The sequence below is a fragment of the Semicossyphus pulcher genome, unplaced genomic scaffold (genome assembly GCF_022749685.1).
Source record: "Semicossyphus pulcher isolate SPU_LCO1_2020_fin unplaced genomic scaffold, fSemPul1.0.p SCAF_12, whole genome shotgun sequence".
Lineage (NCBI taxonomy): Eukaryota > Metazoa > Chordata > Actinopteri > Labriformes > Labridae > Semicossyphus > Semicossyphus pulcher.
In genome coordinates, this window is record NW_027211626.1 from 5,903,694 (window position 1) to 5,926,832 (window position 23,139).

The 23,139-nt window shown below is 39.5% G+C and overlaps 2 protein-coding genes across 3 annotated transcripts; one reads left to right on the top strand and one right to left on the bottom strand.

Annotated features, from left to right (window-relative positions):
• Positions 1-3,240: 3,240 nt before the first annotated feature.
• On the bottom strand, positions 3,241-7,892 carry plaua (plasminogen activator, urokinase a). Its single transcript, XM_069658992.1, has 11 exons — positions 7,814-7,892; positions 6,442-6,546; positions 6,277-6,337; positions 6,050-6,185; positions 5,254-5,336; positions 5,120-5,161; positions 4,849-5,029; positions 4,581-4,729; positions 4,206-4,346; positions 3,964-4,112; positions 3,241-3,803 (listed from the first exon to the last, which is right to left on the bottom strand). Exons 2-11 carry the CDS (start codon positions 6,490-6,492, stop codon positions 3,609-3,611), a joined length of 1,188 nt encoding a protein of 395 aa, XP_069515093.1. The 5' UTR covers positions 6,493-6,546; positions 7,814-7,892; the 3' UTR covers positions 3,241-3,608.
• A 6,264-nt stretch (positions 7,893-14,156) lies between these two features.
• LOC138588305 (inhibitor of nuclear factor kappa-B kinase subunit alpha-like) lies at positions 14,157-22,639 on the top strand. 2 transcript variants are annotated; one of them, XM_069658337.1, is made up of 22 exons: positions 14,157-14,402; positions 14,882-15,033; positions 15,120-15,214; positions 15,309-15,426; positions 15,515-15,584; positions 15,674-15,762; positions 15,863-15,952; positions 16,043-16,167; positions 16,462-16,569; positions 16,657-16,792; positions 16,917-17,117; positions 17,246-17,348; positions 18,250-18,373; positions 18,458-18,609; positions 18,698-18,759; positions 18,833-18,942; positions 20,015-20,064; positions 20,695-20,803; positions 20,903-21,050; positions 21,177-21,226; positions 21,583-21,682; positions 22,197-22,639. In XM_069658337.1, exons 2-22 carry the CDS (start codon positions 14,929-14,931, stop codon positions 22,254-22,256), a joined length of 2,205 nt encoding a protein of 734 aa, XP_069514438.1. In that variant the 5' UTR covers positions 14,157-14,402; positions 14,882-14,928; the 3' UTR covers positions 22,257-22,639. The 2 variants fall into 2 exon arrangements, with proteins under 2 accessions (XP_069514438.1, XP_069514439.1); XM_069658338.1 differs by lacking the exons at positions 14,157-14,402; positions 14,882-15,033 and having other exon boundaries at positions 15,129-15,214; positions 15,309-15,433.
• The last annotated feature ends 500 nt before the right edge of the window (positions 22,640-23,139 follow it).

The window sequence follows — 23,139 nt, forward strand, 5'->3', positions numbered from 1 at the left end:
TTTGGTGCAGTAAGGTGTTGCACCAGGGCCTGAAATGTTGAACAAAAGTGTTGGTGTGTTGCTTTTTTCCGAGGCTTCCAACCTGCATCTGACATATGATCTGTGTTCATTAAAAGGTGGGTCAGGAGTTCATGTCTCCAGACCTAAATGTCCAGGTCTAAATAAAGACCGAGGATTCAGCTTGCTGCTGCTTGTGCTGGCTGGAGGAGTCCCTCCAGCAGGAGGAAGACTAACAGATCCTGCACTGCACCCACACCACGCGGTTTCTACAACTACTTCCTTCTATTAGCTGGTTTAACACCCACCTGACAGGTTGTACTTGAAGTCATCTGTGCGTTATCTCTTTCCTGTTGTAATTCAGGGGGAATTATCTTATCTGATGTATCCTAACAAATCAGATTCTGTTCCTGCTTGTTAGATCTGAATCTGTTTTGGGGAAACCGGAGACCCCGCAGCTAAAATAGAGGTATTTATACCCCGGAGAACGGGTGTTGACCAAAGAGTGTGCAGCCAAGAGACCCTCCTGTGTGTTTGTGTGTCCTTAATGTGGGTGTAGGCAAGAGGCTGCAAACAGGCAAGACTGGACTCTCTGGTCATCTTAGTAAGAACATTTACTGCCCTCTCCTCGTTTCTCCTCTCCTCTTCCTCAGAAGTTGTCCTTAAAGAGGAGTAAGACTCAAACTCGCAGCATCTCAAATCCATATATGGATCGAGGCAGAGTGGAGGGGCAGTAAAGTAAACTGGTCTGTGTGAGTAATCGAGGGGGGGTAGGATGAACAGTGTTTGGCCTCAGAAGCACTGCTGCAAACTATCTGTATATGTGGACTTGTCCAAACAGACTGTGATAGAAAACATTGCAGGAGGTTGCTTAGAGGTTTAGAGGCATTATTAATCAAGCGGCAACCTTCAGGACGGAGTAATGAAGCTAATGCAGAGAGGCCAAAAACTGCAGTTCCTCGAGTGGCCACATGAGGCTGGCTACAGAAGCGAGTCGACCCTCATTAGGCCCCATGTTAGAATGCCAAACTGTACAGCCGAATTGAACAGTTTTGTTCTTTATAGCTCATTCGTCTATTCATGACAACTGTACATGTGTGAATTTTACTATAACTCACCTGTTTAAGTAAAGGCTTAAATTTATGCATAATAAGGGCCGTGGGCGCTTTGAGTGAAAGGTTGGTGCCGTTAGCTGTCTGCTAGTTTGTGTTGTTGGTAACTTTTGGGGATTTTTTCATGCAAATATCCGAAGAATAATATATCTTGTTCTTTGGTTTATTTTATCAACAAGTCGGCCAAGAAGTTTTTTTGGTGAGAGAAAATCTGGTGTTATTTTAGCAATAATTAGCAGCTATTGGCATCTGCCCTCACTGTACCTTTTTTCTTAGCTTGCTTTTTCTTTCTCAAACTTTTAGTTATTTCTGTCCACTTCCGCTAACCAAAACACAAACCTACCAAAACCCCCCCATCAAAGAAACCGCCCTTCGGCGTCTTTAACAGCAGAACAGCTTCTTGTGTTGGTCTGAAGCACATGTTCACAGAAACTTCAATGACTGTAGTGATTGTTTTAGTTACGTCTCCTCTCGTTGTTCCTCCTCTACTCTGCTAATCTGCAACAGATCAACTGCAGGAGCCGTATTTGTCAACACTTTAAATCAGCATGATAAAAACTAAATATAATGACAAAAACCATGTTTGAGAAAATTTTATTTGACGTGTGTTTTGATTTTATAGTTTGACTCATGTCCCATCTGTTAACATGGAGGAGGCGGGCTTTATGACCTATACTGCAGCCCGTCAGCAGGGGGTGATAGAGAGGGTTCGGCTTCACTTTTAGGGAGCTGTTATGTCGGACATCTTTTATACAATCTATGGCTTTTACCCGTAGAGAAGTAATGACAAGAGGATTGGTTATTATAAGTCACCTGGTTTATTTCGTTCGTCTGCCACTTTCTCACCGGAGACTTGGGTAAGCAAGTAATTTTTTTTCTAATACATCAACATGGCGGTCAAACCAATAGGGGACGTCACGGTGACTACGTCATTATTTATACAGTCTCTGTCTTGGTTTATTTTTCTATTGATGGACTGAGTGTTCCTCTGACATGCTGTCTTTTGTGGGTGGGTTGGGGTGTGGGTGTTGAGGGTTTCATACAGAGAGGTGCGAGTCAGTGGACAACTGAACACGTAAACACTCGCTCCCTCACGCTGAGACTTTCCTGGGAATCATAAGTCGTCCGTCTATACGCTCGGCCTCGTCTACACTGCAGCAAAACCATGTGTAGTACTTTGCTGCATATGGATGAAACAGAAGCTTCTTGCTGAGTCACATAATACATTTTTTTGCTGCATAGAAGCAAAATAATTACTTGTCCGGGTGAGTCTGTGACTGGTTTTTGCACACCTAAAATAGGATGTTTTTCCTACTGGTTATATGGGCCTAGCTACTAATGTAGCACTACAAAATGCTTTATTTGTGACAGCAGAACTAAATAAAGATTGTGACTTATAATAATCTGCTTGAAAATTATTTTTTAAAAGTTTGAAATCACTTCATTACTTTTAGATTTCGCATTTCTAGTTTGGTAGCCCGCCTCTCGCCCAGTGACAGCTGAGATAGGCTCCAGCCCCCCCTGCGACCCTGAGCAGGATAAGCGTTATAGGTAATAGATGAATGGAAGGATTTCTAGTTTGATTCCAATTACAGTTTTTAAGATCGAAAGGTCCTGCTCTGTAAAATTGGGTCTCCACACAAGGAGATATCTAATTTAATTCAGTCTTTGATAAATTCCATATGTGAGGATTAAAAGTCCAACTACATCCGGATTGGAAGATACCGATTCTGCTCTAATGTCCTAATATGATCTTCATTATGTTCGATGTCATTAAACTGCCTGTATGTATTTTTAAAACAACAGCGCCCTCCAGTGGTCATGTCTGCCGTTAATATCATATGTCATATTTCACCTGGTTGTCTCCTTTGTTGTTGATTTTATTTTTAAACATTATTTTTTAGGCTTTTTGCCTTTATTAGATAAAATAGCTGAAGAGAGACAGGAAATGTGGGGAGGAGAGACCATACGTGCGTCAAGGACCGTAGCCTCTGTATATGGGGCGCCTGCTCGACCGACTGAGCTAAACCAGCGCCCCGTCCTTCGGTATTTATACATGTAAAAGCTAGCAAGACTTTGCACATGCAGAGGAGAGACAGAAACACAAAGATTAATGACCATGACAAAAATGTAATACAAATTCTTTATTTATTATTAAAAAGTGCTCAACAGCAGGGCCAGCCTTCCATAAGAGGAAATAGTTATTAAATTAAATAAGAAAATAAACTTATAGCTTGTTTTAAAATAAATCCACAGTTTAAGTATGAAAGCTTCGTGCACAAGTTATGAAAAGTATAATTTACACAACTATTTACAACAAACATTCGCTCTGAGGTGTTACGGTACATTTTCACTGTGCAAATCTAAACATCCTCTGTACATTTACAGCAACACATATCAGTGAACCAGCAAACTGCCTGCATACAAAGAGAGACAAAACTGCTGCCAAATTTTCCTTCAAGAATTTAAATGCCCAACAAGTAACTTCCTGCCACAGCCTCATTTTTGTGGATACACGAGTCCTTTTGTGAATTTGTCTAGGCCTGTATTTGCCGCGATCCATGTGTTGTAGTTGGAGACCTGCGTATAAACACCTGGTTTGTTCTTCTTGGCACAGCCCTCACCCCAGCTCACCACCCCGAACAGGAACATCCGACCGGACACCTCACACACCAGCGGACCGCCGGAGTCACCCTGTAGGGAGAGGATGTTAGAGTCAGTCACAGCTTTAAACATGTTTTATACTTGTATGTTAGATTACAAATTTCTTTCATTCTTGTTCTTCTCTCTGTAAATTGTCTGTGAGCCGTCTATGATTCAAACTGTTTATGTGTATTTCCTTCTCATTGCTCACCTTGCAGGCGTCAGTGCTCCAGTCAGGGCTCCCAGCACAGAACATGTTGTTCGTGATGAGCTCTCCATAGGACGATTCACTTCTACATTCAGCCCGAGAGATCAGTTTCACCTTAGCTTGTTTCAGGTACTGGGAGTAATGCCACGCCGCTGCAGAAACACACATTTTAGAGATGTAAGAATCACTGAAACAGCTGACAGATTATTCATGAATGTATAGGTTAGAGGTTCTGCAGTACATACAGGATTTCTCCAACCCAAAACCGGCGATGCTGCACTGAAGTCCTGCAGGAAGTTGGGTGTGAAAAGGAGGAAGACAGACGGTCCGAGCAGACGCTGACCTCACCGCACATCCTCCTCTTCTGCTTTTGATCTTCAGCAGTGCTGAAATGCAAAGACAAACACAGCTGTGAGTCAACTTGTACTCAAGTACTCGACCAATCAGAAACGTTGGACTGTGCAAATTCCAGGCCCGAAGTCCCTGTACTTTCAGACTGTACTACCCCCTAGCTGGGACAGATTTCGGGGATAAAATAGAGTCCCTGGGACCTTATTTAGAACCTGGAAACACACCGAGTACGTCCTAGTCTCTGGGAAAGTTCCTGTGATTGTGCTTACCTATGTCATGGTTGAAGCCCTCAGACTCATTGTATTTTTGGTGGATGATCAGTTTTTCCACGGTGAAGCTCTGTTCCCTGTCAGCATGTGTTTCATTGATGGCAGATTTCCCCAGGTACACAGACAGACGATTGATGTTGGTCTCAGTGCTGAACAATAACCAAACACAAATGGTTAACACAGTCCCACATGAGTGTAAACATATTACATACCCCTATGAGTCATGTTGCCTTGATAGAGGAAATGATAGTGTGTGTTGCGTTCTCACCCATCAGAGAAGCAATGTGCAGCCGTGACGACCCAGCAAGGCGCGATGAGAGAGCCACCACACAGGAAACCGCTACGCTGGTGAAAGAGAGCAGCCACCCATGGGTGTGACTCTATAGGTGTGAAAGAACCACCTACAATTTTATTCTCCCTCCGCTCAGACCTCTCACCACATGTCAGCTCTGCAGGGAAACACAGGAAGAGTCGGTGAGTGCTGCTGATGAGGAAATCCACATTATAACATATAAACGTGTATTCAAACAACAATCTACCTGTATCCACTGCAGGTGGAGGTTTCACTGTTGTTGTGGAACCTGTTTGGTTGCAGAAACAAGAGATCATTTAAAAGATCCAAACAAAACGTACAGTATTTCTCTGCTTAATAAATTCCCAATTGTTAACTTACATCTGGGAATATCGCAGAAGTCTCTCACAATCCTCCCTTCTCTTCGGACACGGCACCACGGCATCAAGCTCTGGTCAGGATTCCTAAAATTCAAGTGAAATCATATGAAACAAATGATACCTGTCCCTGTTTAAAATGTTCCAGTTTCAACACGACACGACGAGACGATACAAGATACGACACGACACGATATGATACGATACAACACGACACGACACGACAAGATGAGACAAGATACGATACAATATGATAAGATAAGATACGAGACAATAAGATAAGATAAGATAAGATAAGATAAGATAAGACACGATAAGAAACGTTAAGAAATGATTGGATGTGATACGATGATACAAAGCGTAACAATACAATAAAATACGATACTCTAACATAAGATGGGAAAAGAAACGATATGATACGACATAAGAAACGATACAATATAATATGATATGATATGATCAAAAGGACACGATGGATACAATATGATGCGATACAATACGACATGATAAGACAAGATAAGAAACAATACAATGGGATACGATCTGATAACATACGATATACTGTGTTATACGATAAGATACCATATGACATGATAAGATGCCATACAGGCCAACGCGTTGCTGTAAGATAGAATAAGATATGATGCGAAACGATAAGTTACGATACAATACGATACATCATGACATAATGCAATACTGTAAGATTAGACAAAATAAGATACAATATAATGTCCCTGTGGGTAAATCTGTTGGATTTGAATGCTGTGCACTAAAATATGTGATGGTGACTGAAAGTATACCTGCAGTAATTATGGTCGCCGAGCCCCTTTGATGCTCCTCTAGGAGATGTAAACCAGTTCCAGTTGAGACATTTGCGGCCCTTCGCCGACTGTGACACAGATCCCCTGTAGCTGCTCCCATCCCCAGACCGACACTCTGAAGATCACATTCCAGAAAGAGACGGGAACATTTAATGTCTGTCATACAGAAGAATTAAGAATATGTGCTGCCTTGAAAGTTAGCTTACGGTTGTTATTGCCCCGGGGTTCAGGTGACCATCTCCTTTTGGACGATCTTCGTGAAAAAGCCTGAGAAAAGAGAGCACAGAGAAACACGGTTTAGACACCTTTTTGAACCTTTCAGAGTCCCAGGACTATTAGACATCAAGTTACTTCCTTTAATTTTTGCTTACCACATCAAGACTGAATACTGCAAGTATGGTGAGGATGACGAACAGGTTCATCTTCACTTCTTGTTTTGCTTCTGCTTATTTGGGATATTTTTGTCCGAAGATGATCTAAAAAAAATACAGAAATGGGACAAAACATCAGCTGGACGCCTGAATCGAAATCCCCAATGCCCTTATATGGACTTCATCTTTAAGCACATGACAGGAGAGAAACAATGTGAGTACTGAACGGACACGTGGAGTCTTTGTCTGGGTTTAAATGTTTCACACACAGTTACATGTCTGCTGATTACACTTGTACATTTACTGCAGAGGAAAAAACAGAGCTTTGGAGGTCTTTAAAGTGAGAGCTCCAGATAGACCATGCCAACTTTGTGCACTCTGTACTGTAAACATCATCTGTATCACTTAAGCATAGTGGATTGCTGCACGGCGTGTGAAGGCCGTTATTCCACATTAATCTTGCAGAGCGTACAGTTCAAACATAAAATGTGGAGATAAAACTAGGACACAGAATCAACTTGATAATGACAAAAGGAAATGGTTTACACTTTACTTTTAACGCAAAATTTCTAACAAAAAATGTCTGCGCCTCTATATAGTTTGCTACATTGAAATATAAGTCCCTTTTGTCCTTCCTGTCTGGATGACATGATTTAAATTTATATAATGTCATCCATATTGCACTTTTTAAGTTTGTACGTCTTTGTTCTATTCTGCACACATCTCATGCATGCCTATCTGTCCAGAAAGACCACCCTATGACCACAGTGTAATAAATAATCATCATTCTTAAACAGCCGGAAGCTCAACACTGAAGCTCGTTAAATGTCAGTTAGACCCCAAAACCTAAACATGCAAACAAAATATAAAAGAATTGAATCTATCTGTTCAAGATAAAGAGATCCCAGTTGTTCTATGAGAAGACCATGCCCTGCATCAACACAGACTTATGCTTCGTTTATTTACTTTAACCCCCATTGAATCTAATTTAATTACATTTTTCTCCAATCAAATATTAGTCCCTCTATGTGTGCATCTCCTTTCTCCAATTTTTGCAAACGATTAGCTTGAAATCGATCTATTATTTTGTCATCCTTATTGTCTGTACAGTAACTTGTCTGTGCACATCTATAGCAGGTCTGTCCGTCCTGGAAGAGGGATCTTTTGTTGCTCCTGCTGAAATGTATTCAGTTTTCCCCCTGACAAAGTATTAGTATATTTTACCTCACCTGAAATGAGGGACTAAGGACAGACGATTCGGATGCTGTACAGATTGAAAACTCCTTAATGCAACTTGTGATATTTAGCACTTTAAATAAAAAAGACTTATATTTGACTTAAGTGTAAGAAGCTTTATGAGAGATGTATTTACCTTTCTGATCTCCTGATGAAGCTCTTCTTCCCGCTGAGCTGACTCTCTGTATCCTCTGCTTTGTACCTGTGTTGTGTCAGGAGGACTCTGGTGCCTGCAGTGCTGATCCTCTCATTTAAACTCACACAGACTCCAGTGGGAGGGGTTTAGGAGCAGATATGAAAACATCACTGGATCTCTGTTACTGATGGAGGAAGTCTTGACCAAAGAATTCATCACTTCCTCTGATACAGTCACATGTTACGCCCCCTCCTCCCCCCTGAAACCACAGTAATACATGTTAGAATAAATACATGCATCCATAATTGGTCATGTGTGAAGCGGTCAACTGTCGGTACACAAGAGCACGCCCTATTCACAGGAAGAATTACAGGTTTTAAGATGACTAAATTCAACTTTTCCACGAAGTTAAGTTGAACATGTTTCCCATGACGTGAATTCAGACACTAAAATCTACCCTTAGTTTATTTTAATGTTTAGCACACTCGAGTTAAACTCACTCAAACTGGTTTTTGATTCCTCGATCCTTCATGTTCCATATAAATGTCCCATCAACAAGCTGTGAGAGCGTGTTTTAAACGTACAATACGTGTTATGATTCTTTTCTGTATTTGCTTGGTCCAATGCTCCAGTCAAACACTTACATTAAAGTTGTTCTGTTATACCTTTTTGTATAGATGCATCTTCATAGTAAGGGAACTGTCCTGAGGTTTTCATCATTAACGCTCCATGATGGGACTTCCTGTGCAGGTAGTTTCATTTTAAATCATCACAATGACTCGGCTCACTGATAATTAATCACAAAGACAAATGATCATGAAGCATTAGTAAATTCCCAAATTTTCATTGTCTGGAAAATTTTAGTGCAATGTCTTCCTTTTACAGCCGCTACAACTCAACTTTATTTATGTTGCAGCTGTCGTACAAACATGCAGCTGTAAGAGCTGCACATCAATCAATCAATTTATGTATCTGAAACGGACAGAAAAGAAAAACACAAGTTAACAACAAACTATTCAATTATACAAGACTAATAAAAGCAACAAAATGTGGGGAATAAAGTGAACTCATTGAATAAAAATGAGAAAAAGTTAAATAAGACAATAACAAAACCAAAACAATGATAAAAACTCAGATAAAAACTACACTGCAGATTTAAAGAGAAAATGAAGCTGCAAAGCTTTTGGCCAGAACAAGTTAAATCAACAGTTTACTTTTATTTCAGTCTTATTAATGATGCCCGTCTTTCTTTTATTTTTTCATGCTTTTACTCAGTTGTTGTTTTTATTGATTTGTTCCTCTCGCTTTTGCAACACTTATTGACCTTGTTAATAAAGGCACTACAAAAAAATACTTAAGACGCCCAACCCTTACAGCTTGTTTTATAGCACAAAGACCAGAAAATCTTAACACACAAACAAAATAACAAAAGCGATGGATGTGATTATTAAATCTACGCAGGAAAGGATTCGGTGAAATCCCTGAATCCATAAAAAGGCCATGCACTGCATCATCAGTGACGTATACATCCTCTTGAATCACCTGCCAGTCACAACGTGCAACCAGCTGCATCCTTAATCACAACCACTTAAAAGCATGTTTTCCTGACATTTAAAGAAATGTGAATTTTAAACAGATGAATGAGCGCAAACAACTTCTTCATTCCTAAATCTGGATGGGATAACAGAGCAGCTGCCTTTTAATAAAACCGCATTCTTTGCACATCTTATGCCAGCAACAAAACTTCCCCCAAAACAATAGACACTCGACTATACACGGGGATTTCTAGACAAAAATCTCTGACGCCTGTGTTACTCATGTTTCCGCCTCTATGGCTCTGACAATAGCCAGATATGTGCCAGGCTGTGTGGACAGGAAATCTTTAAAGGAAGAGATAAGTAAATCATGCATGATGTCAAGTCAGGAAGCATGAAACGACTGAACAAACATCTTCATTAATATATTGAGTCTGGTAGTCTGATCTCATAGATTAATGTTCAACTCACACAGGTGTTTTATTAAAAGAAGTTCGTATTGCACAGAAATTAGCCAACTCGGGGAAACCCGAGACGTCTGTGTCTGAAGACAGCTGCAACCTGGAGTGTCTGATTCAGTCATTTTGACTCTTACAGTCTTTGCACAATTCACCCTCCTTATTCTCCTCTCTTAGACTCCAAACTCACCTCTTTGAGTTCCTGCTATCTTCATGAACAAAGTCTATAAACTCTGTTTAATCTCTACAGCTACCAAAGAGGAGTGATGATCATTCTGTATAAGGAAGTGCCGTGCTAGAGGCCTCAAACATGATCTACCGGGCAAGCAGAGAGAATAAAAAGAAGCCCCTGTTGAGGCACCTTGCTTAAGAACAATCCTCATATATCATGTCAAACGTCCACTAATAGGGGCTGGTTTAGCTCAGGTTGGTAGAACAGGCGCCCCATGTTCTGAGGCTACAGTCCTTGAAGCATCGGCCGAGGTTTGACTCCTACTTATGGCCCCTTTTTTTTTAAACTTATTTGTTTATCTTACAGGGACAATGCACAGCTTCTTAACTGTACCAGAGTTAGCTCTAAGCTCATTTGCATTTGTTATCCAAGGGCAGGAAACACAATACAAACACAACAGCTGTTTGCGTTTATGTGTGATGGGTACATTGGGTTGATTTTAGCCATGATTCCATCTTGCATTAAAAATCATTAACTGCAGCGCTCTCTTATATAACTTGGTACTAAATCTTTGTAGCCTCTGACAGTCACCTCTGCATGTCTTCCCAGTAAGTCTTCTTGAAAGCACGTCCAACCCCTCTCTCTCCTCCCCACATTTCCTGTCCATCTTCACTATCCAATCTAATAAAGACAAAAGGGCAATAAATTATCTTTTTCTAAAAAATCCCATTATCGTCCAAAGAGAGTCCCTAGAAGGTAGCGTCATCCTCTTTTACAGCAAAAGCAGTCAATTTCTCCCAGTTAGAAAAATGACTTCATTGCACAAATGTACAAAGAAGTGTCAGTGAAGCAACCAAAACACATGATAAAGTTAAAAACTACAACAAATATTTTCACAGAACCACAGTAATAAATAGATAATAATAGTAATTTCTTGGAAAAGGTTGCTCCTTTAAGTTAAAGAGAAAACTCATTGTCTTAATTATTACATTATCAGCTGACTGTTCTCTGTCTTTAATGAACATAATTAACTCCTTTTTGTCTTTTTTATCCAAACTTTTCTCGCATCTTGTTCAAAATAATCTTTGACGGAACAAATCTGATGGAAATGGAGCTTAAAAACACAAAAAGTATGATTAAATCTTTTTTTTTCCCACATAAAAATACACACAAAAAAACACACAACCCAATGTAATGATGCATTTGTAGATATCACACCAACAAAAATTACTACAGGTTTATTTCACTGAAGAAAAGATTAAAAGAGATTGCACAAAGGTATGGATAAGAATTTGTAGCTGCACTTCTGCATGGCTTGAAACACACAAGTTAAAAGTACGTGTGCGTTACCACGGCTTTTAAGTGTGATTTCCTGTGACAGGTCAGTGCACAGTTATAACATGTAGGAGCTTCTAGAGAGTCTGCACACAACAGGATGACATCACTGCAGAGAAAATGAGGAAGTAAAGATGAGAAATAGAAGCTACAGATTATGAGTCACATTCAATCTTTAAGCATCATATGACACAATTTACCTTGACAGATATGAACAAACTTCCTTAAAGTGCCTGCTCTCTTCATTTAAGTGTGGTTATTTCATCTTCTGTGAAACTGAACCTTGAAACTGAAAGTAGTTAAGTTGATTCTTATGTTCTCTTCTTCTTATCATTAGAAAGTAAAGTCTTCAACTCAAACCCTGATGGCCGTTTGAGCCGTCCTCTGGCTCCTGGTCCTAAAGGGACAAACACAAAACCAGTGGAGGTAAAACAGACAGAGAACCACTGAGATCTTTTATTTTCACACGCCTCAAGGGCTGCAATCAAGTTATGGGAATTTAAAATCACACGTTTTCAACTTCTCTTTTTAATCACAAGATACCTGACTGCTTCTCCTTTCCAGTGAACTGAGAAAAAGTGGAATTCCTTCAAATAAAGCTGTAAAGTTGTGAAAGCGGTTTAGAGAAGCTGCGATTAGTGCTGGTGTGCATGCATACACCTTTTATTGGTTTCAGTAACATGTTATTTAGTATCAGAGGTGGCAAAGGTACACACATTCTATACTTAAGTAGAAGTATAGATACTTGTGCAAAAAAAAGACTTTGGTAAAAGTAGAAGTACTGATTCAACTCCTTTACTCGAGTAAAAGTAAGAAAGAACAGGCTCTGAATGTACTTTAGTACAAAAGTAAAAAGTATTCCTCTGAAGGACATTTTACCGACCACTTCTGTGCAAAGCTAACTAAACCTCACAATAATAATAATAATAATAATTCAAAGATGGTTAAACTTAAACTTATAATAAAATAAAACTATAAACTGCGAATAATGAACATTAACTTTGTTCTAGAGTTGTAACAACACCAGAATTTTGAACGTCAGCAATACACGATACCTCTTTTGATAACTGGACAAAACGAAAAATGTCCTCGGCACACTATGATAGTTTTCTTTGTTTTTTAATACTGGACATTGTCTGGTTTTGCTGCAAGCTGAATTTCAGACAGAATAATAAAGACTGAACTGAACTGAGGTCCCAAATGAGCTCCTGGATCATTTTTTACAGCTTTGAAATCAGTCTTGATGTTGGGAGGGCAGCGTGCAGAGACCAAAAATAATAATAATTCTCCTAACATGCATTAAAACTAAAGTAACGAGCCTGTTTTGAAAATGTAAGCAGTCGAAAGTACAGATTTTTTATGTTCAAATGTAGGGAGTAAAAGTAAAAAGTTGTCAGAAAAATTAATACTCTAGTAAAGTACAGATACCTGAAAAAAAAAAGTACAGTAAAGCGGATTTTTACTTTGTTACTTCCCAACTCTGTTTATTATAACCTTCAATTACTTTCAGATTCAGCTGGACATGTTAAAAGTCTGCAACAGACAACAACAAACTGAATTGAGGTTTTATAATTGTATGTTTATACTTTTGCATATCGCCCCGAAGCCCGTCTTGCTTCACAAACACAACAAAAGCCACAGAAGACAGTTCTAGAGTATTTTGTTACCAAGTTACCAACAACAACACTGGCCCTCATTGCATCAGCACTAAGACACTAAGGTTTTAAATATGTTGTCACACTTTTTGACTAATTTCTCATGGCCAACTGTGATGTCATCTTTAGTTAAATAGATTGAGAAATTATGAGTTATCCCTGATGAGTCACACTATTGTGACCATAAATTATTACAGACACACAAAAAAATAGATCGCAAAAAATGAAAGAAAAAAACACTTGATAGGCAAGTTGTTGTTTTGAACAGGTGAACTCATGTCTATTGTGTATATGAAGATTATTTGCTGTTTATTTATGTTTTATGGTTTTATTTTGTGTGTTTGCATTTGCCTCTCTTAAGAAGAACATTTTGATCTTCATGTGAATATCTGTGTACATTTTCTAACTACTACACAGCCTTTCATATTTGACCCATTCAGTCTGTATGCTGTGCAGTACTGTATTTGAAGTTGGATCATGACTGAAGCTGTGCATATGGCACCATCTAGTGAAAAATATTAAGACATTATCAAGGTTTTGGAAATATTCTCAGCAGCAGCGGTGGAATGATAGGACAAAATGGAAAAAAAAGTTACATTTAATGCTTAAATTCCCGCTGATTTTAAATAAACAATGTTTTCAGCTACTTGATGTGTTGCTGGGATGGGAAATCCCCCCACAGAGGGAGTAGTCCTGCAGAAAGGCTTGCTGAAGGAAACGCGCATGCGCAGACACAACGTCTTGCTTGTCAACCTACACTTTGCTGCTTTCACGTGTTCCTCGGAGGGTCCCATTTCCCGTGTTGGCAACTCGTTCTTTCGATTAAGGTGTGTCCATGAATTTAAAGTAGTGATACAAAAACAATTGTATTTTATTGTTCAGTACTAAACTAGATCACTCCAAGTAGACATCAACAAATGGTTACAACCTAATACTATATACAAAATTACAATTACGCCAAAATTGATATGCAAATCATTTTGACCATCAATCAAACATTTATTTTGCTACGCCGTATTCATGCGTATTATGACGTCACGTCTGTCAACATATCAAGTCGTGTATCAACAATTTCTCCGACTTTCCGAGTTGGTGTTCAGCCTTGAGGGAGCCTTCGCGTGAATTTTCCGAGTGGGTAACTGATTTTTCCGATTATTCTGACACCACGTGAATGCGGGGTTTCACTTTGAGCAGAGAAGTCGATTGTACGTCTCTCGCTGTGCCTTTCTAACCGAAAATATAACGAAAACACGTCATAAACTTTGAATTAAAAGCAACATTTTATTACCCGTAAAGGTTGAAGGAATTATATCGCCGATTTAACCTTCTTTATACACAATAAATACGAAAAGAACCGTAAACAACACGGTTAGCTAACTGAAAGCAACAATGTTCTGACATCTAAAGTAAGTCAACTGTGGACCTTCTTGACAGGTAAGTTTATTAGGTGTTTTGAGTGAGGTGTTGCTTTTAGTAGACTGTTCAGTATTTGAGTTATTTGACTTCATTGAACCTTACATTGGTAATGAATAAATAATTTAATGGTAAAAAATGGCTCTTAAACTTGGGTTCACTTGGACAGCTAAGGCCAAAGCTATATAACGACTGAACTGTTCATCCGTGTGGGAAGTAAACACTGGGATTTAAAAGGTGTTTGGTATAAATATAACTATTTTAACTAGAGTGTGAACTGGTTTACTAACATTGTGATATCCTCCCAGCAAGAAAACCATTATAATATGTACTAGAGAACATTTCCTGTCAATTGTAACCCTGTTTTCCTTACAGATGCACAGAGGACAGATGTGTACGTGCTTCTATAAAACGACTTGTGGTTCATAGGCCTTGTTAAAGATTCACATAATGTTTCTGGACAGTGACATCTTTTTTTATTTTGTGTCTTTTTGTCTCAGGTCTGTAGCAAACTACCTTCTCGCCCAGCTGCTCCACCAGTCACACCATGGAGCGGGCTGCCCTCAGACAGAGCCAGCTGTGCGGCTCCTGGGAGATAAAGGAGAAACTTGGCATGGGAAGCTTTGGGCATGTCTACCTTTGCCAGCATCTTGTAAGTTCTGCTAAAACACAATATATAAAGCCCAGACCCCAGTGTGTGTTCAGCTTGGTTTTATTCACTGTATGTGTTCGGAGCAGGAGTTGGGAGAGAAGATTGCTGTGAAACTTTGCCGCCAGGAGCTGAACGCCAAAAATAAAGACCGCTGGAGCAGAGAGATTCAGATCATGAAGAAGTGAGTGTAAATGATCCACTTGTGTTAACAAACCCAAGAACAAACTTCACTGCACATTTTCTGCATATTAAGTTTGGCTCTCTTTCTGTTAAAGGCTGAACCATTTTAACGTAGTTCAGGCCAGAGAAGTGCCAGAGGAGTTGAGCTCCATCGCTATAAATGACTTACCTCCACTGGCCATGGAGTACTGCTCAAGAGGAGACCTACGCAAGGTACAAAGTGGGTATTTTCTACGGACCGCAGACCATTTGTTGTCTCATCAAACATTGCCCTGTTAACGTCTTATGCATCTTTCTTTAGGTGTTGAGTAAACCAGAAAACTGTTGTGGGCTAAAGGAAAGTGAAGTCCTCTCGCTGCTCAGTGACATAGGTAGTATTTTCCTCATCTTATTTTTTATTACAATAAGTAAAATATTGATGCGTAATGTCTAAGGAATATTTTTTATTCTACATACACAGGTTCTGCTATCCAGTATCTTCATGAGAATAAGATCATTCACAGAGACCTCAAACCAGGGAACATCGTTCTGCAGGAAGTTGGTGGGAAGGTAACTCATTTCCTTTGTACATACATACAGCCTGTGTTATCTGTAATTTCATGTTCTGTGGTTTTCTGTGCCTCTCTCTCATTATGAAACTTTCCTCCAGCTCGTCCATAAAATCATAGATCTGGGTTATGCAAAAGACTTAGATCAGGCAAGTCTTTGTACATCCTTTGTCGGGACTCTGCAGTATTTGGTGAGTGTTGAATTAGTAACCCATTTCTCTGGAAGCAATGTTTTTAAAATATATTTCAACGCTTTATGAATCAATCTGAATGTGTTTCAGGCTCCAGAGCTGTTTGAGAGTAAAGCCTACACTGTAACTGTGGACTACTGGAGCTTTGGGACGGTGATCTTTGAATGCACTTGCGGCTTTCGCCCCTTTTTACACAACATGCAGCCTGTACAGTGGTGAGTCAACATGGCGGCAATGCATTTCTTTTCTGCAGTTTTTACATTCTCTTATTACTTCATATATGAAATCTATAATGCACTACAGACTAAATTCAGATAATGAATGAACAGTAAACAAACTCGGCGACTGCACGCTTTATTTATCTGTATAATATCTGTGTGTTGGAGATGGAGACAAAAGTAACAAGAATTTATACCGTTTTTTTTATGTTTGGTACACTTGGATCCAGTGCTGTTGTTCTTGGCTTTATCCCCTGCTCCGTCTGAGTGCATGTTTACTGGCTTTTGTAGGACGAGTAAAGTCAAGAACAAAGGTCCCAAAGACATCATGGCAGTTGAGGACATGAATGGAGAAGTCAGATTCTCCACACGTCTCCCTTATCCCAACAATCTCAGCAGGTAGAGACAGAAAATACCCTTTTTCTTAACCTGCAAGCCAAGCATTGCTTATTCTGACTCGCACCTAACCTGTGTGTGTGTTTATAGACCGCTGCTGGAACCAGTTGAGTCTCTTCTGCAGATGCTCTTACTGTGGGACCCAAGTGCACGAGGTGGAGGGCTGGATCCTGACACAAACAAGCCGTGCTTCTACACAGCTCTACAGAATATTCTCAACATGAAGGTTAATAACCTCAATCTATCCTGTGTTTAAACTCACTTAAAACAGATGTTATTTTGATATTTAAGGTTTAATCTATCCCAGGTTAGGAAGCAAACCTCCTCACTTTGTGCCTTTATTTCTGCAGGTTATTCATGTGTTGGACATGACATCAGCACAGCTGCACTCGCTTGTTTTGGGTGCTGAGGAGAGCTTACACTCCCTGCAGCTTCGCCTGGAGAAAAACACTCAAACGCACATCCCCCCGCTGAGTCAAGAGCTGCTGCTGGAGACGGGAATCTCCCTCGACCCACGTTGGCCACCCTCACACTGTCTGCCGGATGGATTGGTATGTGACTCACACACAATAAATCAAATGTCAACAAGCCCAGCCACAAGTGCAAACGCAGCAGAGGCCTGTTGTTTTCTATATCCATGTTTGAAAACATTATAATTGTTAGGTTCTCTGCTTTGCAGCGTGGTTGGGACAGCAGCATAGTCTTCCTGTTTGATAAGAGCCTGACCAAATACTCTGGACCGCTGACTGCCAGACCTCTGCCAGACAGTGTCAACTTTATAGGTGAGTTATATTAATGTATACCAAGCTGTAAAATGATCCAACAACAATTAGTAGATCTTCCAATTGTTATTTTATAAGGTCTATAGACAAATATTCTGGAATATGAAAATTAAGTGGAAAAGGGGGATCAACACTGAGATTTATAGTTCCTTCTTTACAGGGAGTTCTGGGTCAGAAAAATGTGGTTCTTTGTTGATATTTTTTGAAACCGCAAGTATTTTGAAATTGAGATCTTTCTATACCATATTTTTCCTTCCCAGCGCCGATTCCAGTAACTAAACTGGAGTGTTGGCAGATACTGAACACCCCTCCAACACCACTGCAATAAAAAAAAATATACATATTATTAACAGCTATATACAACAAACAGTGTATGAATGTGATATGATTACTATCATTGTTGAATGGCCTGGCTTAGTGTTCTGAATTCTAATGTAAAAACCCTACTGAGCTAACATTAGCGGTAGCTCGGCTCGTGGTACCTCATGACATTCAGACTAACAAAGAGCATCAAAGAAATTTTTAACACTGACCTGCATTCTTGTTTAGTTTTTTTCTTAACTAATCTTAACTTTCATTCAGTTTAAGAATATGTTATGGGAAAACACTGCTGGCATTTTGCTAGCTTTTGCTAATGTTACATGCTCAACTAGAAATGTACTGTTCCTTACTATCATCAAGTGATCATCTTTGCTGCTCTAAAGCAGTAGTTGCTAGTGGCACCCACAGTAAATATTTTGTTGCTGTGTAGGCTACTGTTTGGGAGTAATACAAAATAAAAAGTCCCCATTTTTTTTGTGGGGCATTTCTGATACTGGTATTGTAACATCTCTACTTCTGAATTCTGTTATCACAGTTAATGTGAGGATCCTGTGTCTTTGTGAACTGTGTGTTATCTCAGTCAGGGAGACAAAGACGCAGCTCCCATTGTCTGCACTAAGAAAAGTGTGGGGGGAAGCAGTCCACTACGTCTGCGGACTGAAAGAGGACTACCTTCGCCTGTACCAGGGACAGCGGGCTGCCATGTAAGTGCACAAACACACTCGTATACATACACCCACACACTCTGAAATATCTTTACCTCTCACCTTGTGTTTGTGCATGTGTAGGCTGAGCCTGCTGCGATACAACACCAACCTAACACGGTTCAAGAACCTGCTGTTCTCCCAGTCGCAGCAGCTTAAAGCCAAACTGGCTTTTTTTAAGACGAGCATCCAGCACGACCTCGAGCAATACACCAAGCAGACACACAACGGCATCTGTGAGTGGATGTTAATCTCCTGCTGGGAAACATTTTTTAAAGTCATAACTGGAGCCTTGTACTGACTCTGCTGTGTGTTTTTGTGAAGCTTCTGAAAAACTGCTGAAAACCTGGCAGGAAAACGAAGAGAAAGCCGACGAGTTTATGAAGGTAGGACAGTTATTTAATTCATAAACTTGCTTGTAGTATACACAGTAAGTGCTCAGAGTGTTTTCCGCTGTAGGTTGCAGATGTGGGGTATCTGGATGAAGAGATAGTAGCTCTACATTCTGAGATCGTGGAGTTGCAGAGAAGCCCAATTGCCAGAAAACAGGGGGATGTAATGGAGCAGCTGTAAGTATCTCGTTACATTTACAATATAATTAATTCAGTTTCACCTTTTTGTGATTGCAGGTTGGTCTTAAAACAACAGCCAGGTGCCGATATACGTGAAACAGTGTTTGATATAAGTTATAAGGAACTCTTGGCATTACTGTCTTGCTACAGCTCAGCAAGGAAACTCTGTCTACGGAAGTACAAGAATTTGGAACTGAACATACTTTGATTTAAGAAGCTATCCACTTGATGTGAATAAGTCAGACTGTTGAAGCTTTATATTTACAGCATATAAACTTCAGACTATCTTTGTAAATAGAACCAGGCCTGTAGCCTTTCTGTAAAGCGTTTAAAAAGGGACCTCTTTATGGTACTTGTGAACAGAAGGAAGGTCACAGCAACCTATGAGCACCTGACATGTTTTAATGCAACTTAAACATATACTTGAACCTTAACTGTGCCATACATACGTTAAAGGGCCAGTTCGACAATTTTCAACCTCAGTCCTATCATGCTATTATGGGGAGTTAATGCCATTATGGTAGAAGAAAATCCAATTTTGCTATGTGCCTTTGGAGGATGCTACCTGCTTCTCCAATGAATCCTGGAAAACCTCCGCCAGACAAAGTAAAGCGTGTCATCTGGCGGAGGCCAGGGAGCTCGCTAAACTACACTTCCTCAATCTAGGACGCCCACCTCCGCTGTCATGTCTCGTTCAAAATCGTCAGGTTTGAAATGTAGACTGCAGACCCGCAGATTTTTTAGACGATCCACCGGTATATTCTCGTCGTATTTTGGATTCTGTACCGTTCTGAGCCATTGCCTGCAGCGATCAATGTCCTTGACTGGAAAATGGTAGTATAGCACTCCAGTGTCTCTCACTGGGCCGCAAGGGTGGGGCACAATGCAAGCTGGGTGTTGTAGGAATGTAGAATGGGCGAAACTACGAGCTGGTTGTACAACTTTCTCCACAGCTATGGCATCAATTTCAAATATTATTGCCTCAATCGATTACAGAGAGCACCAGCTTTGACTGACGGGCTTTTTCCAGGGGCGAATTGCTCCTTTAACTCTCTCTTGTTTTTTTCAGTGAGGCAAAGGCTATTGAACTCTACAAGCAGCTGAAAGCTAAATGCAAAAGTAAGTACAATCGTTGCATTTTAAATGATAGAAATGTGTGATAGGAGCTCCTGCTTATTTAAGCTACTTGTGTTTTCTGGTTTTTTTTTACATCAATCAGTCGGTTCATTTTTGTGAAAGCAACAACTGTGCAACACTTTGAGAGAATTTTATTACATCTGGTATATTTTTTGTTTTTTATCTTTGCCGTTAGTGATCAATTATGGGAAAATCTCCCCTCACTCTACCCTTTGCAAACCTGTTCGCTCCCTCTTGTAAAATATTGTGTTTAAAGTAGGCTTAATGGCATTGTGTTGTATTTAGGGTAAAGTTTTCTTGAAATATTTTCACATAAATACGTTCTTCGTCCTAACCTCAGTAACACTGGGGGTTAACACATGGGTGGATCTAAACTGCAACTTGATTGTTTTCTGAGTCATTGAAGAGCAAGGTAGTAATTGTAATTTTGTATTTAGCCATTACATCAGTCAGGAATTTAATGACGCTTGTTGCTATGGATGAAATTTGCATAACAAATGTGACACAGAGGTCCCCATTGTTTATTTTAGCATGGCTGTGAATGGGAATAACGAGGCGGGATGCAGTCTGATGATAGCACACGGATGATAATAGGAGTGTGTGTTTTTACAGGTCCTGACCCTCCACATGGCTACAGTGACAGCTCAGACATGGTGAAGACCATCCTCCAAATGGTTCAAAACCAGGACAGAGTGCTCAAAGATCTGTACACCCACCTCAGGTAACCTTTTAACAGGTGTATTCCAAACCGGCTGAAGTATCATTTTACAGTTCTCTGTGTGACATTTGCGGTTTCCTTCTATTGTTTTTCTCTCCGTAGTACAATTTTGGTGTGTAAGCAACGCATCGTTGGTTTGTTCCCAAAGTTGGAGAGGGCAGTAGAGAACATAAAAACTGCAGAGGCAGCTGTGATGCAGATGCAAATGAAAAGACAGAAAGAGTTCTGGTACCTTCTCAAGATTGCCTGTGTGAGTAAAATACAAATAGCATCACTGAAAACTATCCTTAGCATTCAGTGATATTGATGGTGATTAAAGTAATGTAATACTAAATGTATATGCTAAATAATGCACTGTATGTGTGTGTGTGTTTAGGCCCAGAACAATTCTCCAGCACCATCACTTCTGCAACGACCCACTGACAGGTACAATCTGTGCAAGTCCTAATTCCTTGCCAAAAGTTTCATAGAGATTAGTATGTATTTCAGGTGTATGTACTATACTATATAATATGTGTTAATGTTCACTGTGTATAATGAGTTGAATGGTTGAATAGCCAGCTGCTGCAAAACACAAAGCTGCCACAAGATGTCACCGCATGCACTTTGAAGTCTTGTAGCTTATAGAAGCAGCACTCACAATCTAATCAATTACTATTGAATTAAACAGTATTGAAGTCTCAGAAGTCTGGAAGATAATATATTTCTCTATAATATGTATAATCCTAACATGAATTGACAATCATTTCTCAAGTCCATTCAGAATATTTGCCTTCTTTCAGTGAAACTGTTCATCAGCTACTGGATGAGAATCAGCACTATCAGAGTCTGCTTACTTCCCTGCTGCAAAACGCCACCCAGGAGATGGAGCACAGTATCAAGGTACGGTGTACAGGTGTGAGGGAGAAAAATTGTGCATATAAAGAGACTCCTAGATTAACAGCTTGTATGTGATTTCAATGCTGAAAATTGTTGATTGGTTGTTGCAAATATTAGTGTCTATGCAGTTTATTGTGCATCTTTCCCTTCTTGCACTCAGCCTTTACTAGAGCAGCTTGTACATAAAAAAACATATAAAAGAACAACAACGTACAGACAGCAATAAATTATAAGTAAGACTTAAAGTACAGAATAAGATCTAAACTTATTCTTTATAAAAGGTTGAAATAAGTCTGTCAAGCAAACCTACATTTAGTTATCTGATTATAGAGAGGATGAATGATTTTGAATAGCAATTATTTTTATAAGCAGATAAAGCAGAATGATGTGATCATGCAGGTTCACCTGTTCAACATCAAGGTTATATTTTAACGTGGCAGGAAAATGTTAAAGTAGATGGTTGATGCAGAGCTGTACATTTATTAGTATAAATGTGATGTGTTTGTTTTCTCTGTAGGATCAGGACTGGAGCTGGATTCAGTACGAAGCAGTGGAAGCTCAACCTCAGAAGCTGTAGAAAACGACCAAAGACTCAAAGTGTTATCAGTCAAGGACAAATGCTGTAAACAAGTGCCTTATCAGAGCTACACTATCTGAGAGCTTTGTGATTCCATTCTGTGTCTTTTACATGTAAAGCTGCAAGACAATGTGTGAAACAGCAAGATTTGGTAAGCTATTCGTGTTTAACTTAAATGTGTATTATTGAAGTTTAAAAGCTATTACAAGCTGTAACCAGGACTTATTTATTTAATTACTATTATAGATTAGAGGAAAACAAAGCTGCTGCTCACACTAGTATGCATGAAGGAATGTGAATTTTTTTTTTAACTGTACTGCACAAATAACATGCTTTGTCTTTGTTTGAGCTGTGGATTCTGTTGTAATCAATTTGTCTTTTTCTGCAAGAGATAAACTGTTGAAGAAAGTAGTTATCTGGTTATTTACATTCAGTGGACCAGACAACTGTCTGCACACATACAGGAAATTACTTGTTTATAGGACCCTGGGTTCAAGATTCTCTCAGGAGCTGCTGAAATCCAGACAGCAGGAAGATATAACGAGTAACAATAACAAAATAATAGAAATGAGTAAAAATCAAGTGTCGGGCATTGTTGAAGGCAGTGCTTTTTTTAAATGAGTCTCTAAAGGAGTAAGTATCCTGTCCTGTGGAAGATCTGTTAAGCTAAATTCAACCTGTACAGAGCAATACTTTATCTTCAGCTGTTGTTTTATTTTATTATACCCACATTATAGTTCAAGGTTTTCATTTTTAAACCATTGTGTAGGCAAACCACGCAAACATTTTGATACTAAAATCAATGTAATACAAAGCAGAGCATCAGCAATTTCATGTTGAGGGGACACTGAAATAACAGCACACTATTATACTTAAATCCCAA

Coding starts and splice junctions, on each gene's coding strand:
- plaua (XM_069658992.1), bottom strand. CDS start 6,492: ATGAACCTGTTCGTCATCCTCACCATACTTGCAGTATTCAGTCTTGAT. Junction 6,338..6,441: donor CAGTATTCAGTCTTGATGTG/GTAAGCAAAAAT, acceptor CTCTTTTCTCAG/GCTTTTTCACGAAGATCGTC. Junction 4,113..4,205: donor TTTTGGGTTGGAGAAATCCT/GTATGTACTGCA, acceptor GTGTTTCTGCAG/CGGCGTGGCATTACTCCCAG.
- LOC138588305 (XM_069658337.1), top strand. CDS start 14,929: ATGGAGCGGGCTGCCCTCAGACAGAGCCAGCTGTGCGGCTCCTGGGAG. Junction 18,760..18,832: donor AAGCCGACGAGTTTATGAAG/GTAGGACAGTTA, acceptor TTTCCGCTGTAG/GTTGCAGATGTGGGGTATCT. Junction 21,683..22,196: donor AGATGGAGCACAGTATCAAG/GTACGGTGTACA, acceptor TTTTCTCTGTAG/GATCAGGACTGGAGCTGGAT.